At 35.4% G+C, this 17682-nt stretch overlaps 1 protein-coding gene across 3 annotated transcripts in view; it reads left to right on the forward strand.

Annotated features, from left to right (window-relative positions):
• Positions 1-17682, forward strand: part of LRP1B (LDL receptor related protein 1B) — a 1911091-nt gene that overhangs the window by 1593227 nt on the left and 300182 nt on the right. For all 3 annotated transcript variants that reach the window (XM_017523186.2, XM_037736613.1, XM_037736614.1), the window contains exons 44-47: positions 9828-10020; positions 10721-10846; positions 14805-14933; positions 17454-17573. In XM_017523186.2, coding sequence (XP_017378675.1) covers positions 9828-10020; positions 10721-10846; positions 14805-14933; positions 17454-17573 — 568 coding nt within the window. The remainder of the gene's footprint in view (positions 1-9827; positions 10021-10720; positions 10847-14804; positions 14934-17453; positions 17574-17682) is intronic.

Raw genomic sequence — 17682 nt, forward strand, 5'->3', positions numbered from 1 at the left:
GGGTTTCACCATGTTGACCAGGATGGTCTCGATCTCTTGACCTCGTGATCCACCCGCCTCGGCCTCCCAAAGTGCTGGGACTATAGGCGTGAGCCACCGTGCCCAGCCCTCATGAACTTTTAATAGAAGTGTTTTAACATGAAAACTGAAATGTAATTTAATGGATTTCACTTTCTGTTCCATATAAAATTTAATGAGAAATGAGATGGCGGGAGTTAGCTCAGTTCTTAGTGAAACATATTGTACCCTGCAAAACCAACTTGCATAATTATAGACTAAATTTAATATTTTTTTCTCCTTCCTCTGTGTCAGCAGAAGTCAAAAACTAAACTACTAGTCTTAGTGTTTAATAAAAAGTTGTTTTAATGGCTTTTGGTGACATGGAAAAGGTTTCATTTTTCGTAAGTTATCCGTAACAACTGTTTATATTTATGTCACATCAAAATTTTTATTCTTAGTGATTAAAAAATGTTTCGTGAGGGTCCATTTCATTAGTCTAAACTACGATAGTGGGGAAATGAAAATGGCTATCTTCCCTAACTTGAAGGAACATTAATTTAATTATTAAAATAGCACATACACATCTGCTAATAATAATAATAAAAAAAAAGCGTTTCTCTGGTCCCTATCACCAAGTCAAAATTAATTCAAATCTTTGTATGTGAGTCTTACACAGTCTCAGATTATTTGGTAAACCTGTGACCTTGAACTAACTTCTGCAAGCTTCAGTTATTACCAGTAAAATGTGGCTTAAAATAGTATCTACTACAGGGGTTATTGTGAAGATCAAATTATGTATTACACATGTAATACATGTACATCCTGCGCATTAAAAACATTCATGAAATGTTAGCTCTTACTAGTAATTAAAAAGGATAAAAAGATAAATGAAAACTCATGAATTCTGGTAAAACGTGATTTAGGGAGTCTTTCATTTGTAAATACTGTTCTGTTAATTGGATTCGCCTTCACTTTTCTCTCTAATTCAAAATACCAGAAGTATTATACTTTGGATGAATGCTGTGGTTCTTGCCTGGTATCCCTGAAACTCTTTTTGTTCTTATCTAAGCTAGTCTTTACAGCAGAGGCAGAATAATCTTTAAAACTACAAACCCATAATGACGTTAACCTGTAAAAGTGTTAACAGCTGACCATTGCTTTCGGAATAAAACTCAGAATCACAGCCGAAGCCTGTAGAAGGGAATGTGTTAAATGTTAGCTCTTTGTGCCTTTCTCATCAGGACTACCTTCTTCCCAGATGTCTGAGGGACAGTCACACTTAGGCTTTGTTTGGTTTCCTGGCATTCATGCTCCCCGTTGCTGTTGGATATTGCACCAAATATTCCCTCTGTCAAAGTCCTTTCTTCCTGGTCCCCCTCCTCTTTGCTTATTTGCCCTTCCATTTCAAAGGATAATCTTAGATGGCATACCAGAGCAATTATTATTTTACACTCTCATAGCAAGCAATCTGTCCTTCATACTGATTTTAAAAATATATTTTTACTAAAATTTAAAGCAGCTATAAATCTCAAAGTATGGCTGTTATTAGAGGAAGAAATGTTTGTCTTAGCTCAGGCTGCTATAATAAAATGCCATAGTCTGGGTGGCTTAAACAACAGAGATTTATTTCTTACAATTACGGGGACTGGGAAGTGTGAAGTCAAGGTGTCAGCATGATGAGGGGCTAGTGATGGCTGTGCACCTTCCTGGCTTTCAGAGAGCTGCTTTCTCGCTGTGGCCTCACATGACAGAGAAAAAGGACTTTCATCTCTCTTCCTCTACTTATAAGGACATTAATGATGTCACTGGGGCCCCACCCACATAACTTTGTCTAAGCCTAATTACCTCCAAAGGCTCAGCCTCCAATTATCATCATACTGGGGCTTTGACACCAGATTTTGTGGGAAGGTGACACAAATACTCAGTCCATAATATTATTACAGGTTACTTTTTATATTCATGAAATGCTGACTAGGAAATGACATGCTATCTCTAAATAAATCCAAAAGAGAAATATTATGTTTAATCTGTATACTTACTAGGTATTAGCTGTCTTTTCAGATTTCCAGTAGGATAAATTTTAGCATTAGTTTTCCAAGGCTCCAGTGTGTGTTTGTTTGCATGTGTGTGTTTAGAGGACTGGTGGTGATGTGTAAGCCCACACTGTTATACAGCAGTGTGTCCTGCACTTACATTGATAAAATTTTTCTCAGCCTAAGAGAACTTAAGAAAGGACTCTCTTTTCATGTTATAAAATGGGATGCTCTAATATATCACAGATCAAGGTAGACATTTTCCTTTCCTCTTTAAAAAGGTTGAAGTTTGGGAATATTTGTTTTCCTAAGTTAAATTTTATTTTACTCACAACTCAGGGAACTTTGTCGTGCTCTGTGCCTGAAACTTTCAGTATTGAGCTCTTTCCCCTAGGAGGAAAAGACAATGAAGTCAGACAAACCATCTGTCTAGCACTGGGTAATGAAGTGAAGTGCTTAGGGAAGACAACAGGTGAAGAAAGCCCCCAATTCAATGCCAAAATACTCTAATGGGGTTGCGATTTTGAATCCACATTTTTAAAAATCATGAGTGCAACAGGCCAGAGGGTAGCCATTTGAGCAGGTGCAGTGCAAAGGCCTCAAAACTCACAACACTACAGCCGAGGCTAGGCCCTGCTGTACACCTGGATTACAGAGCTAACGCAAGGCAGCTGCCAGATCCCCATGATCTCTGTATGAATTTGGGAAACTAATGGGGACTATAAGGGACATTGAATGGGGACTATAAGGGACATTGAAACTATACCTTTTGAGAACATGTAGGAAAGGCAAACCTAGTATGTTGACAGCTATTTCATTTACTGGGTAGCACCAAATGCAAAGTAGGGAAAACAAAAAATAAATAGTGACAGTAAAAATAGTATTTTACTTTTCTCCTGTCCTTCTATGTGCTGCTATTCAACTCTTTCCATTACGGCTTTTCTTTTCTCAGTTCTACAACAGTGATACAATGAGAAAGTTGTAATGAGTTGGACAGATAGGCTATAGTGGGCTTACACCATTTTGGCTGGTAGCAGAATTCCCATCAACTGACTTTTCATTGAATACAAAAGCATACATCTGAAACCAATTTGTAAGGTAAAAAAGGAAATAAATAGAAATTTCTAATCCAAAATGGTGAATAATGATATATCTGTGCTGTAAGATGATTCTTTTGTTTATTTTCCACTTTTCTCTATTTTAAAATTCTGAACTACCCCAAGTGGTCTTGGAATCCACAGCATCGGCACCTGGAAGCCTGTGAGAAATGCTGAATCTCAGGGTCAGTACCTGACCTAGTGAACCCAAGTCTGAATCTTAACAGCATCTCAAAGTGATTTATATGCACATTAAAGTTTGATAAATATTGCTTTATAAAACAGAAATTACTTATATATTCAGAAAAAAATGGAAGTAATTGCTTGTATAAGAGGGTAATTAGCAGTCAATTTAGAATGAATGTGGCAGGGTTTTGGGAAATCAGAAAGATAATATTGTTAATTACTCACAATAATTTACAGTTTTGTTTGTTTGTTTGTTTTTTGAGACAGAGTCTTGCTCTGTCATCCAGGCTGGAGTGCAGAGGCATGATCTTGGTTCACTGCACCCTCCGCCTCCCAGGTTCAGGCAATTCTCCTGCCTCAGCCTCCCGAATAGGTGGGACTACAGCCACGCACCACCACACCTGGCTAATTTTTTGTATTATTAGTAGAGACAAGGTTTCACTGTGTTCGCCAGGCTGATCACAACCTTCTGACCTCAGGTTATCTGCCCGCCTTGGCCTCCCAAAATGCTGGGATTACAAGCATGAGCCATGTGCCTGGCAATTTACAGTTCGATATAGGATGAGGGAGAGAGAGATGGCATCCAATTACCATATTCCTTAAATTATCTATTTTCTCCAAACTATGTCACTTTCAGTAGTCGCTAAATGTTTTAATGTTAGAGCATATTAATTTCTAAGAAGGCGATGTGTGGCAAAAGGAGGGAGTCAGGATTTGAAGACCATATAAGAAGATGGCTAACAATGTGAACACTGGGTGCAGCTTTGCCACTTTGACCAGATTACCTAATTTCTATGCTCCTAAACTTTCTCATACACGTAAAGAAGATTATGTCTTCCTCACAGTTTATTAGTAAAATGCTTTTATTAGTAACTGGCATGTAAGCTTGCTACATTTGCTGTTATAATTTGAAGTTAAACCTTATATCAAATTCCAGATCCTACATTAATGAGGTGTACCACTTTTGGCCAGTTGCAAAATCTCTCCAAGCCTATTTCTTCATATCTGAATAAAATTTGCAATAATCTTTGCCCACTAAATGATCTTAAGAATTAAGCGAAGTAACTACTTACTAAATACCTTGTATAATTACTTCTCTTATTGGCTAGAATCATTATATGCATTAATTTGTGTGTGTGTGTGTGTGTGTGTGTGTGTGTGTGTGTGTGTGTGTTTTTGCTAAGTATTTATTTCTTGATTACCATTCCTTTGCAGTACTCATTCTTGTAAAAGCTTCTTTCTTTCTTTCTACCTTCCTTCTTTCCTTCCTTCCTTCCTTCCTTTCTCTCTCTGTATTTATTTCTTGATTACCATTCCTTTGCAGTACTCATTACTGTAAAAGCTTCTTTCTTTCTTTCTTTCTTTCTTTCTTTCTTTCTTTCTTTCTTTCTTTCTTTACCTTCCTTCTTTCCTTCCTTCCTTCCTTCCTCTCTCTCTTTCTTTCTTTCTTTCTTTCCTTCTTTCTTTCTTTCCTTCTTCCTTCTTTCTTTCTTTCCTCTTTCTTTTTCCTGATTACAGGAAAATGTAACCAGAACCTGGTTCTGGTTGAAACATTAATACTGAGGCCAAAGAATCGAATTGATATCTTTATTTCAACAAAATATTTATATTTAGGTTATTTAATTTGATTTTTAAATACAAAAAATTAGAACAACTCTGCAAGCAAAAATCACAAAAGTCTATAGTGCTAAAGTGGATACTGATTACCACACTCTCTTGGCTTGGGATTTGGTAACACAGGAGGCCTATTTCTTCATTCTAAGTATGCCACAGTGCCTCCACCCATGTAATTTCTCCATAATAGAAAGGAATTACTTCCTATATTACATAATAGGAAGGCACAGATTTGTGCCAATTGAAACTAAACAAAATAAAACAAACTTTATCAATGCCTTTAAAACTGTTCCTGGAAGTTGTTGTTGCCTTGGAGGCAAATATTGTAGATTTCTTTGGCTTCTTTAAAGCTTATAAATCTTCTCCTCCCCCACTCCTCTACCTTCTCTTCCTCATCCTCTTCTTCCTCCTCCACCTCCTCCTTCTCCTTCTTCCTTCTCCTTTTCCTCCTCATTATTCTTCTCCTTATTCTTTCCTCTCCTTCTTCCTCCTTGTCTTCCTTCCTCTTCTTTCCTTCTTTCTCCTCCTCCTCTTCTTCCTTTACTATTTCTGAAATTACATCACGAATTTCTATTATAGCAGTGAATTTCTATTAGGTTTCTCTTTCAGGCATTTGAACTCTTCATTCAACTATCAGGGGTGTGCTTAGATTTACACTATAGCCCTATTCATTCACTGATTTCCTAAAGAGTTGAGGGGAACTATTTAGCTAGGGCATCTATGGTTTAGGTTTAGAAGCAAAAATTAAATAAAATGGCTTGACAATAAATACAGCTTATTTTCTGATATAGCTTATTCTTCCAAACCTAGTTCTAGTCACGTGTACTTAGTATTACTTCTGAAACTACTTTAGACAAATTTCTGGCCTTAAAATAATTTTAGATATAATTGACAAAGGAAACTGCACATATTTATATTGTTTTTATACACAATCCCCTCCACCCCCTTGAATCTATCTTCACAATGAGGATAATGAGCATATGCTTAGCTTCTCCAAGTTTCTTCATTACCATTTTATTTTTTTAAAGACAGGCTCTTGTTCTGTTGCCCAGGCTGGAATGCAGTGGAGGCAGCTCGGGCTTACTGCAGCCTCAACCTCCCAGGCTCAAGTAATCTTCTCACCTCAACCTCCCCAGAGGCAGGGACTAGGAGGTCATACCACCAGACCTGCCTAATTTAGTTTTCACTTTTTACATTTTGTAGAGACATGGTCTCACTATGTTGCCAGGGCTGACCATGAACTTCTGGGTTGAAATGATCCTTCTGCCTCAGTCTCCCAAGTGTTAGGATTACAGGTGCGAGCCACTGTGCCCAGCCCTTCATTTGCCTTTTTAATTTCTCTTTCTACCCTGCCCCATCTCTATTCTATTTTTTTTTTTAACTTTTGTTTTATGTTCAGGGGTACATGTGCAGGTGTTTTCTATAGGTAAACTCATGTCCCGGGGGTTTGTTGTACAGATTACTTCATCACCCATGTACTAAGCCTAGTACCCAATAGTTGGTTTTTCTGTTCCTCTCTCTCCCCCCACCCTGCACCCAGTACTGTTGTACCTTTCTGTGTGTCCATATGTTCTCATCATTCGCTCCCACCTATAAGTGATAACATGTGGTATTTGGTTTTCTGGGTCTGCATTACTTTGCGAAGGATAATGTCCTCCAGCTACATCATGTTCCTGCAAAGGACATGAGCTCATTCTTCTTTATGCTGTTCCCACTCTATCCACAGTAAGCACTATATCTTTTTTGTCACTATAGATTACACCACATTTTCCAGAAGTTTAAGTGACTGATGCCATATAGTGTATATTTTTTAATATGGCTTCTTTTTTTCAACAAAATTATTTTGAAAATTGTCCACATTGTTATACGCGTCAATAGTACATCTCATTTTTCTTGTTTGTTCAATAGTATCCCATTGTACATGTTAAATAAAAAGTTATTCACTCTTGATAAAATGGCAAGGGGATTTTATTCAAGATCATTTTGATAGGTGTAGGGGCTACTGCAATGGCATTTTGCAGTAGTGGAGGGATATTGAGGTATTGGGCTAAATTACACATACAAAAAGGAAAAGAGGAGGTTTATAGCCTAGGAGCAAAGTAAGGAATTACTGGATGGAAAATTACTAAGAAAAAAGCCTCATGGAAAATTGAGGATTCTAGCTACAAGGATCAAACAGGATTCTTATCAGAGGCAAACCAGGGTAATCAGACATCACCTAGGGGATGCTGGGGAATGAGGAATTTGGACAGATATAGAGGGTAATTAGATATCAAGGAAGGAGATATTCTACCTAAGTTGACTTAAAAAATATTTTGCTAGAATTGGGCTCTTGGCAATGCCCAAGGACAGAGCCTAGCTAAAAAGGAGCTCATGGAAACCTGACTAGAGTCTGGTCAAAGGAGACAATCTTTTTCAAATAGACTATAAGCAATTTGCTTATACATTTACCTGTGCATGGACATTTGAGAGGTCTGCCTTCCTTCTTTCCTTCCTTCCTTCCTTCCTTCCTTCCTTCCTTCCTTCCTTCCTTCCTTCCTTCCTTCCTCCTGCCTCCTTCCCTCCCTCCCTTCCTCCCTCCCTCCCTCTCTCCTTCCTTCTTTCCTTCTTTCCTTCTTTCTTTCAGGAGTTTTGCTCTTGTTGCCCAGGCTAGAGTGCAATGGCAGGATGTTGGCTCACTGAAACCTCTGCCTCCTGGGTTTAAGCAATTCTCCTGGCTCAGGCACCTGAGTAGCTGGGATTACAGACACCTGCCACCACATGTAGCTATTTTTTGTATTTTTAGTATAGATGGGGTTTCATCATGTTGGCCAGGCTGGTGTCAAACTCCTGACCTCAGGTGATCCACCCACCTCAGACTACCAAAGTGCTGGGATTACAGGTGTGAGCCACTGTGCCTGGTGCTAGCTGTGTTTTTAACCTTTTAAGAAAAAGTGATTTTTCCCCCAAATTAGTTGAATGGTTTTACATTCTTGCAAGTTCTTCTACATTATTTCCAACACTTAGTATGACCAGTCTTTTAGTGTTAGCCATTTTACTAAATTCATTTATTCATTCTAGCAGTTTTTTTTTTTTTTTTTTTTTTTTTTTTTGTAGATTCCGTTAAATGTTTTATGTAGTGGATTTAGTCACCTGCAAATAAATACAGTTTGGCTTCTCTTTTCCCGTGTAGATTCTTTTCATTTTATTTTATTTTTTGCCTTATTATACTAGTTAGAAACTCCAGAATAATGTTAAAAAGAAATAGTGAGAGTGATTACTCCTGCTTTGTTTCTTGTTTTATTTCTATTCATATTTTTTATTCTGATTTTTTGTCAGGAATAAAGCTACATCTTATCAAATAATTTTTCTGCATGTGTTGAGACATGTATATGAATTTTCTTCTTTAGTCAGCCATTATGCTGAATTATGCTGATTGATTTTTTAATATTAAATCAGGTAGTATTTGGGACAGATCTAATTTTATCATGATGTATTAACCATCTTATTAATATGAAAAACCCAGTTTTTGGTTTTACTGATTTTTCTCTATTGTTTTCCTGTTTTCTATTTTTTTTAAATTTCACTTCTTTAGTTTCTTCTTTTTATTACTTTGAGTTTAAATGTCCTTTATTCTAGTTTCTTAAAGTTAAAGCAGAAGTCATTTATTTGAGGATGTTCTTCCTTTTCATATTTTCCTTGCATAGTAGTTTGCTGGTATACATTTTTATATCCTTAAAAAAATTATTGACAGTTAAGCTAGTTGGAAAGAGTTTGCACTTTTCTGGTTTGGCTTTTATGATTTGTTAGAGGAGATGAGAACAAAGTTTATTTAGTCTAGGGTAATAATTCCCTACTGCTAAGGCAGACCCTACTGAGTACTCTACTCAGAGACTCATGAATTAGAAGGTTTTTACATCTGGTTGGTGTTAACAGACATGATTTCTGGACCCATGTGAACTTGGGGATTCCTCTGTTATCCTTTCCAGTGGTGCTTTCACCAGCCTGGAGGAGATGGCTGGCACACATGTGCATACGCTTGCCAGTACTTGACTGAATGCTCCAGGAGGACTCTTTTCAGATACCCACAGTTCTCTGACCTCTGTTCTCTTGACCCTCTTGCCCCGTGAGGTACAGCAACCCATAACTTTCCCATAACTTTCACTTCTCATAACTTTTATTCATGGAATTCTCTGGGCTCTGTTTCTGTTCCCTGTGTGCTGCCACCTGTAATCTCTCTCTGGATAATGGTGGATGCCATAGGATGTACCCAGTATTTCCTATTACTCAGGAATCGCTACCTTCCATTTCCTGATGTGCAATGTGTTGAAAAGACTTGTTTTCTATATTTTGCTGTTGTGTAGTTGTTTTAGATCAAAAGATAAATCTAGTCCCTTTTATCTGAGTGAAAGTAGGATCTTTACTTCTAAACGTTTATTCTCAGACGTATAACTAGTTGATTCTCTCATGCTGTGAACTTCCTGAAGAAAGAGCCTAGATCTTATGTTTCTTTATATTCCATATGTAGTTCTGAGAACTTAATGACTATCTGGTATGTGTCTGGTGATTTTTTACTCAAGATTAATAAATGTTGATAATCTTTGTCTAATATTTTTAGCCTGTTGATTTCTGTTTATAATACCAAGTAATACACTTGTTATACAAATTGGATCATTAAATAAAAGTATACTTGAAGTATTATGTAAACACATTGCAAGCACTAATAATGACTACCACATTTTAAATAAAATATAAAGCATGTTGTCATAATTTATTAATAAAATGTTATTTTTATCTGATGATTTCTATTAATTAAATCCAACTAATCTTAATTTTCATTTTTTGAAGCAAAAATGGGCATGGATGTGTAAATATCTACCCATTCATCATAAAAATATGATATTTTATTTTATTGCAGGTGATAGTGAAATCCGGGCCAGGGACTTTCCTCAGCTTGGCTGTTTATGACAATTATATATTCTGGTCAGACTGGGGAAGAAGAGCTATCCTGCGGTCCAACAAGTACACAGGAGGAGATACAAAAATCCTTCGTTCCGATATTCCACATCAGCCAATGGGAATCATAGCTGTTGCCAATGACACCAATAGCTGTAAGTTATAATAGAAAGCAAATGTGTATTCTAACTGTATAGCCTCTGAGCTCTAAAATTGTATTTGTTTTCTAGTAACAGTTGGATTTTGCTTTTTCTTTTAAAAAATGTTTTCTTATGTTTTGTTACTAGGACTGTGGATTTTGTTTTCTTATAGTTCTTAGGAATAGTGTTTAAGATTTGGCTGTTCAATATTTTGAAATTATCTGAAATATTCAAGTCAATTCTATATTGCATAATTTTCCACCATATTTGGTGGAAACTAAAAATGAACACTTCATTTTTAGCTATTTGTTCTAAAAATCTTATTTCACTCTCACTTTTCATATCTTTGAACTTTCAAATCAAGTTGTTTCCGTGAAAATTATACTTAATAGATAAACTTCGCATCTGGGCTTAACGGTTCTTTAATCAATGCAGTGCTTACAGAATTGTGGTTTGCAGTATCAATGCTGTTTCTAGCAGAACCAGTTTATTTGATGCCATGGTATAAAATGTGTTAGGAAGATTTGATTAGTATTACATATTTTCCAATGTACTTAACCTTAGGAATGCTCAGATTTTCAAAAGTCCTGAATGTTCCTTTTTAATGATATATTATTGAGAGATTAAGGCAGTCTGATAGTTTACTATTAATATACATGGAACATAGATTAGGAATTCAGTATAAAATGTTACCAATGAAGCCTTTTTATTGTAGGTGAACTTTCTCCATGTGCATTATTAAACGGAGGTTGCCATGACCTGTGCCTTTTAACTCCCAATGGGAGAGTGAATTGTTCCTGCAGAGGGGACCGAATATTGCTGGAGGACAACAGATGTGTGAGTAAGTAAAGAGAATTGAAATATAACGTGACGTATCTGTTCCAAATTTCACACACATAACTGGAATCATATTAGTATATTTATGAAGTTGTACTGTCTTCCAATATTAGAAGCTCAGTAAGGTTATCTCTGCATTCTAAAGAAAATCGAGTTCACTGTTCTGCTTAGTTATAGCACCATGTGCTAGATAATGATAACCAAAATGGTAACACGTTTTACCCTTCTGGGGTAAATTTTCTAGTTGTACACTAGAAAGTGTTGGGACTAGATAGAGAAGTGTCTGCACACAATGATCATCTGAAAACTTCCAGTTGTGTCTTTGTGAATTCAATCAATACCAAAAGTAATTGAAGTTGGAATAAACTAGTATAAAGGCAGTATATCAGTAGCCTTGCAGTAAAACCACTCACAGTCCATCACAGTATGTAAATGAGAGAGAATGGTTCATGCGGCTTATTTGTAATCATTTCCAAACTGTTAATTAAGAATGTAACATTGCAGCCTTGCATGATGTTTATACCTCCCAAAGGCATTATAATCTTTAATTAGTACCATTACAATATACACTTATTAACAGCTAAGTTTCCAAAACTGTTTTCAAAATAAATCAGGGTTCAAGTGTTTCAATATTGCCATGGAAAATTAGCAGTCAAAATTTTGAAAGGTTAATTTCCTTTTAACATTAAGACAATTTGTGTATAAGTTTGGAGACAAGAATTTTGTTAGAAATCGGTTAACTCACTCTCAGGATATGTCAAATTTGATATATTTTTTCTCTCCTCATCTATTAATATATCCTAATCTCATATCTTTTCATTCAGAAAATTAACAGAGTTGGTTATGTCTGCATTATAAAAGTCAATATTTTTCATCTTCATCTTCAGTCTTTTTTTAAATTCTCTTTCCACTGGAAGAAAGTTCTCTCTTACATTCTCCTTAATGCAAGTGCTGGGGCATAATTTTATTTATCTTGAAAACTATTACGCCATATACAAAGAAACAGAGACATATTTTCTCACTGCGCAAATTGATATGACAACCCAAAAGGGCACCTCTTAGCAAAAAAAAAAAAAAAAAAAAAAAAAAAAAAAAAAAAAAAAAAAAAAAAAAGTGAAAGTTATTGCACTTAAGACTGTGCCAAAGCAAATGAGAGAATGATGCAATTGGTCAAAATTTTAAATGCAGATGGCCAATTTCCATATTTAGGGCCATAAATTCCCATATTTCTTTGTCACTTAACATTTCTCTGAATGGCTTAGGCAATTGCCTAAACGCTTTCAGTTTGCCTTTGTGGTTTCAGCCGTAATGGTCTGGATCTGATGCCATCTGTAAGCCTGGAGTGTTAGCCATGCATTAGAATCACTCATGTTTCTTTCACAGGTCACTGCAGGCTAGTAGTGAAGCCATGCCTTTAGTCAAAACTGCAAAGCTTATTTCTGTATGGTAGAGGTCTGTCCTTGCTGCGTAATAAATTCAATACAACTGTCCCTACTAAGCTTCTCTCTATTGATGAGAGGAAATGAATCAGGAAGAAAACTGTCATTTTAAACAAGCACGATTGTATTCACATAGAACTGTAGAGTGATATTGGATTCCTCAGAGCTGACAATCTGTTATAGAGGCAGACGACATCCATTGTGCATTCATATTGAAACCCTGTAGTTCAGCAGAGACATTAGAAAGTAAGTCTTGGCTTCTTGTCAAATTCATCTTTAGGACATGAGAATGTTTCTGGCATATCTGTGTCCTCATCTGAGTAATTTTACCAAGAGCGGTTTATGAATGTTAATGGCAGCATTAAAGGGGTGAAAGGCCATGTACTAACCCCTACCTGAGGGCAAAGGAGGGAAAACCACTTGTTGTCATAACTGTTGACAAGAAGATTAGGCAGTTCCCTTGCATACAACATTGCTAATCATATTGTAATCTATAACAGAAATAGATACAATAAATATAATTAGATGAAACATGTCCCACCATGTTTCCAGAAAGAAGCAGAAAACAACACTATTTCATCAAATGAGCATACCTGAGGAAGAATTGTATTCATACACCAATTGTTTTTGCATATGCAAAAAATGTTTTTATCTTTGAATAGTTTTTGTCTTTTTTCCCCAAAGGCATTAAGATTATAAAAGATTAAATATGGCCTTTTCCATCATAACAAGTACTTTTTCATTAGAAAAGAGACAGTAAATAAGATATACTTAAAATAGGCAACATAAGTCAGGAATGTCAATAGACTTTCAATAAGTTGCTGAATTTTGTTCTATACGAAGTTGGTTTTACTTAGCAATATTAGTACCCTTTTAATTTTTTTAAATTTAATAATATTTTCAGTTTTAAATTCTTTGCTACCTTGTCTAAAATGGCATTCTGCTTTAGCCAATGGCTGATCAATGAAGCTTAGACTGCACCGAGATTTAAAAAAAAAAAAAAAAAAAAAAAAAAAAGGAAAAAAAAATATAAAAAAAAAAAAAAAAAAAAAAATCTTTGGAAAATGTTGTTATCATTGAAAGAATTAAATATGAAGTCAAATATGACTCAGGAACAGAAAACCAAATACCACATGTTCTAATTTATAACTGGGAGCTAAACATTCAGTATTCATGGACATAAAGATGGCAACAATGGACATTTGAGTCTATTAGAGTGGGGAGAGAAGGAGGAAGGGGTTAAAAAACTAGCTATTGGTACTATGCTCAGTACCTGGGTGATAGGATCAATCATATCTAAAGCTCAGTATCATGCAGTAAACCCATGCGACAAACCTGCACATGTACCCCATGAATCTAAAATAAAAGCTGACCTAATAAAAAAAAAATAAGTCTTAGATAAATAGATCCTCTGCTAAATTGTTTAAATTCTAGGAATAATAAAGAAATAAAACCTTGGAAACTTCAAATAGTATTAGTGGCTGTTTAATTGAATATTCCTGAAATAAAGCTCACAAATTGACACTAAATTATAAAATTAAGCCATATTCTTTCATTAGCAGAGATGAATGCATTCTACTTGTCTCCAACATAATTAATACAACTGGATTTAAATGTACAATTGATCAGCAAGCAATGATGTGAGTACATACTTGCAAGTAGGCAGCACATCCCCAAAATTAGTGAAGAATAAAAATAAGTCCATTGTCCTCAATAGAGACCCTTCAAATTACAGATCACATACTGCCATTATGAGGATGAAACTAACCTGTTGAAAAGACCTTTATCTACTTTGAGACTCTTCTCTTACAAATTAGGACAAATCACCTAAAACTCAAACTTTTAATTTCTAATAAAAATTCTGAGATTTAGAAATGAGACTGTCTGACTGTGGTCAGTTGGAGTCCATAGCATCAGGTGCACATGTTTTCCACTTGGCCATTGTCCTCCAGCACTTCATCCCACCGATTCTGTGCATTTCGTGGAGTAGGTGCTGGTCATGTATGGTAGCAAGAAAGGGCCTACTCCTTGGGACTTCCCACACATGGATTGGACAAGTGGCTGATGAGAATGATTTTAATAATTCTAATGTTTTCAAACAATATAACTTGCTACTGAGATTTCATCAGAAGATAGTTAGAGAGGAAGACCAGAAGGTATGAAATAGTAGGTACTATTCATTTGACTGAGATGATTCATATCACATGTTCAGAAATGAGTACTCGATGAACTGAAAAATACTATCACATTGAAAAATTAGTATTAGTATATTAAAATATGTAATAGATTACACTAAGAAAATACCAAAATACTTTCAGTATATACAGAGCTTATTTAACTGGCTCCTTTTAAAAATTATTATTGAGATCTTAAGTTTTTGTAAAGAAATATTATAAACTATTGCTCTTTAATTTTACATTTTGATAAATTTTAGTTTATCTTTATAATTAAAATTAAGAAAAATAATTGTAATGCTTTCAAAAAATATTTCCCATTGCACAAAAGCATTATTTTTTTTTTCAGCTAAAAATTCCTCCTGCAACATTTATTCAGAATTTGAATGTGGAAATGGTGAGTGTGTTGACTACCAGCTCACCTGTGATGGCATTCCCCATTGTAAGGATAAATCAGATGAAAAACTCCTTTACTGTGGTAAGTGTCCAGTATGGGGTTTGCTCACTTCGGATAACGTTTTCTGATTCTTTTTACAGTTTCTGGTTAGCTTGTTGCTTGTCTCTGTTTGGTTTATGTAGATAATTTCTTTAATGTCTCTCATTAACCTGTTGATCTAAGGCAATTGACATGGCTCTGCTTGTATTAAAATGAGGCACTTTATCTCCTATTTGGTAGCCATGATATTCACTGAATAATTTCCTCATGGTCCTCATGATTTTTTATCCACAAAATAGATTTTTTGTAAAAAGAGATGTGGTCTCATTATGTTGCCCAGACTGGTCTCAAACTCCTGGGTTCAAGCAGCCCTCCCACCTCAGTCTCACGAAGTGCTAGGATACCAGGTCTAAGCACCACACCCAGCCAGAAAATGAATATTTTTAAAAGTAGGAGTTAATCCTTTGAACTCCCTAGTTATTCATCTTTAGCAATAGTTTTTAGGCATACTTTCCTTAAAATGTATCTAAGAAATATCAGTGATTTTTGGGTATTACAGGCTATATGCAATAGCACATGGTTGGGTTGTTATCAAGTCTTGTCAATTTTATTTCTGTCTCCAGGATTAGCACGGGAGCTAGTGTCCTTTGGTGGAAAGACTCACTGCCTTAGGCATAGTCCACATCAAACATAGAATTCCACGAGCTGTGCTTCTGTTGGCAACACCAAATGATAGTTGACCTCTACCCTCACTCAGGAGTAGAGACTGACTTTTCTACTCTAGTAAGCAACTGAGATTGCCCTTCATTGCGACAATATTCTTCCTGGAAATTTGTCTTTGCATAATCATTGATAATCATTGTATATTTGATCCAGATTTTTAAAAAAATTGCTCTGACATATTTTTAATCCTAAAAATCCAATAGCATTGGGATCGTGTGTTATGCAAAATTTAGGAATCTGTATCTGAAATTGCTATATTTTATATCTACTTTTCTCCTCTAGTCCATCATCTGATTAATAATTACCTCTGAATAATTAAAGAAAATTTCGAACAAGAGGAAGACAGAATCTGTGAGATCCACAGACAGTCCTCTTGCCCTTCTATATTACATAATAACACACCATCATTTAAAATCAGAGTCTAATATAATTTCTCCATAATTGATCTGTAACCAATGCCTCAAAGAATTTACCTCAAAAAACATATTCACTTTAATGAATGGCTATATTCTACACAATATAAAAATATTAAAGCATATAAAATTTTATTGTAGTAAACTCACCAGTTTGCATTTACTATACGTTGACTTGAGATTGTAGTTCATATTATATTTATCATTGCAGAAGTCAGTGATATTCGTTTAGAGCAGGAGTTGACAAACCTTTTCTGTAAACATTCATCTAGTAAATATGTTAGGGTTTGTGGGTCATGTATGCTTTCTGTCACATATCCTCTGTTGTTTACTATCTACCATCCTTTAAAAATGTAAAAACTATTCTTAGTTCAAGAACCATACAAAAACAGTCTCACAGGCTAGAGCTGGCCTATGGGCAATAGTATGCCAATCCCTGGTGTAGATTATGGGCTTTGGAGTCACATCAGAGGTTAAATCTTTGTTCTCAAACCTGCTAATATAACTAGCCTACTATGCAAACCCTAGTGTGACTAGGATAAGCAACATAACTCACTTCTCTATGTTTTAGTTTTCTGCTATGAAACAAGTAGCTCTTATGGTAGTTGACAGCATTAAACCATTGAGTATTTATCTACATATACTCACCACAGAGCCTGGGGCAAAGCTGGCATTTAATACATTGCAGCTATTTTTATTGTAAGTGGTAGCTTCTGCCACAGATCAGAGAATGTCAAGAAGCCTTCATAATGGTTATCGAACTCAGAAGGTAATTCTTTTTCAGGGAATTCTGTAGATAAGTTGATTTTTAAGAGAAATTTGTTGATATTTAGATGACTCAATGAGACACTAATTCGGGAATACATGCTTGGTTGTTTGTTTTTTTTTTTTTTTTTGTTATAAAATTTTTTTCGATTTGTGTATTATCAGGCTATCTATTCATGTTGGGTTATATCAATTTGTGCTTTTTGATATTAAAGAGACAGCGAGCAATGTTGTTTGTTTTTTTTTTTTTTCCTTGTTATAAAATCCTTACAGATAGAGACAAAGGATATAGGAAACGGGTGTTGGAGTGTTTCTGTTACTTCGGAGGTACATATTTATTTCTCCAGAATTGAATATGTGATATATGTTTATGTCCGTGCTACTTGACAGAAGTACCAGAAACAATAACGTGGGTATAACTTGGAAAGATCTCCAAGCATGTATCGCTAAAGTTAAAACACTAAGCCAAAAAGGGCCCTTGCTGAATGAACTACTCTTTGACAATACATAAACATTCTAATCCAGAGCTTTTATAAAGAACAGCACTTGTTTTATAGATCTGTAATCCAGTCATTATGAATGAAATATTATCTGTGATTTTCATTTTGTACAAATACTTCTATATGATCTCTAGTTATGAGTTTCTACTTTTATTTATAAGAAAACAGAAGCTGTCGAAGGGGCTTCAAACCTTGCTATAATCGCCGTTGCATTCCACTTGGCAAGTTATGTGATGGAGAAAATGACTGCGGAGACAACTCTGATGAATTAGATTGTAAAGGTAAGTACTTGTTCCATCAGTCTAGGAGCATTGATGTGCTAAGTGTTTCATGAGCTTTTCCAACATTTGTTTCTGAGAGTTCTATGGTATATAACATCTAGTAACACCT

This window comes from Cebus imitator, unplaced genomic scaffold (assembly GCF_001604975.1).
Source record: "Cebus imitator isolate Cc_AM_T3 unplaced genomic scaffold, Cebus_imitator-1.0 Scaffold27, whole genome shotgun sequence".
Lineage (NCBI taxonomy): Eukaryota > Metazoa > Chordata > Mammalia > Primates > Cebidae > Cebus > Cebus imitator.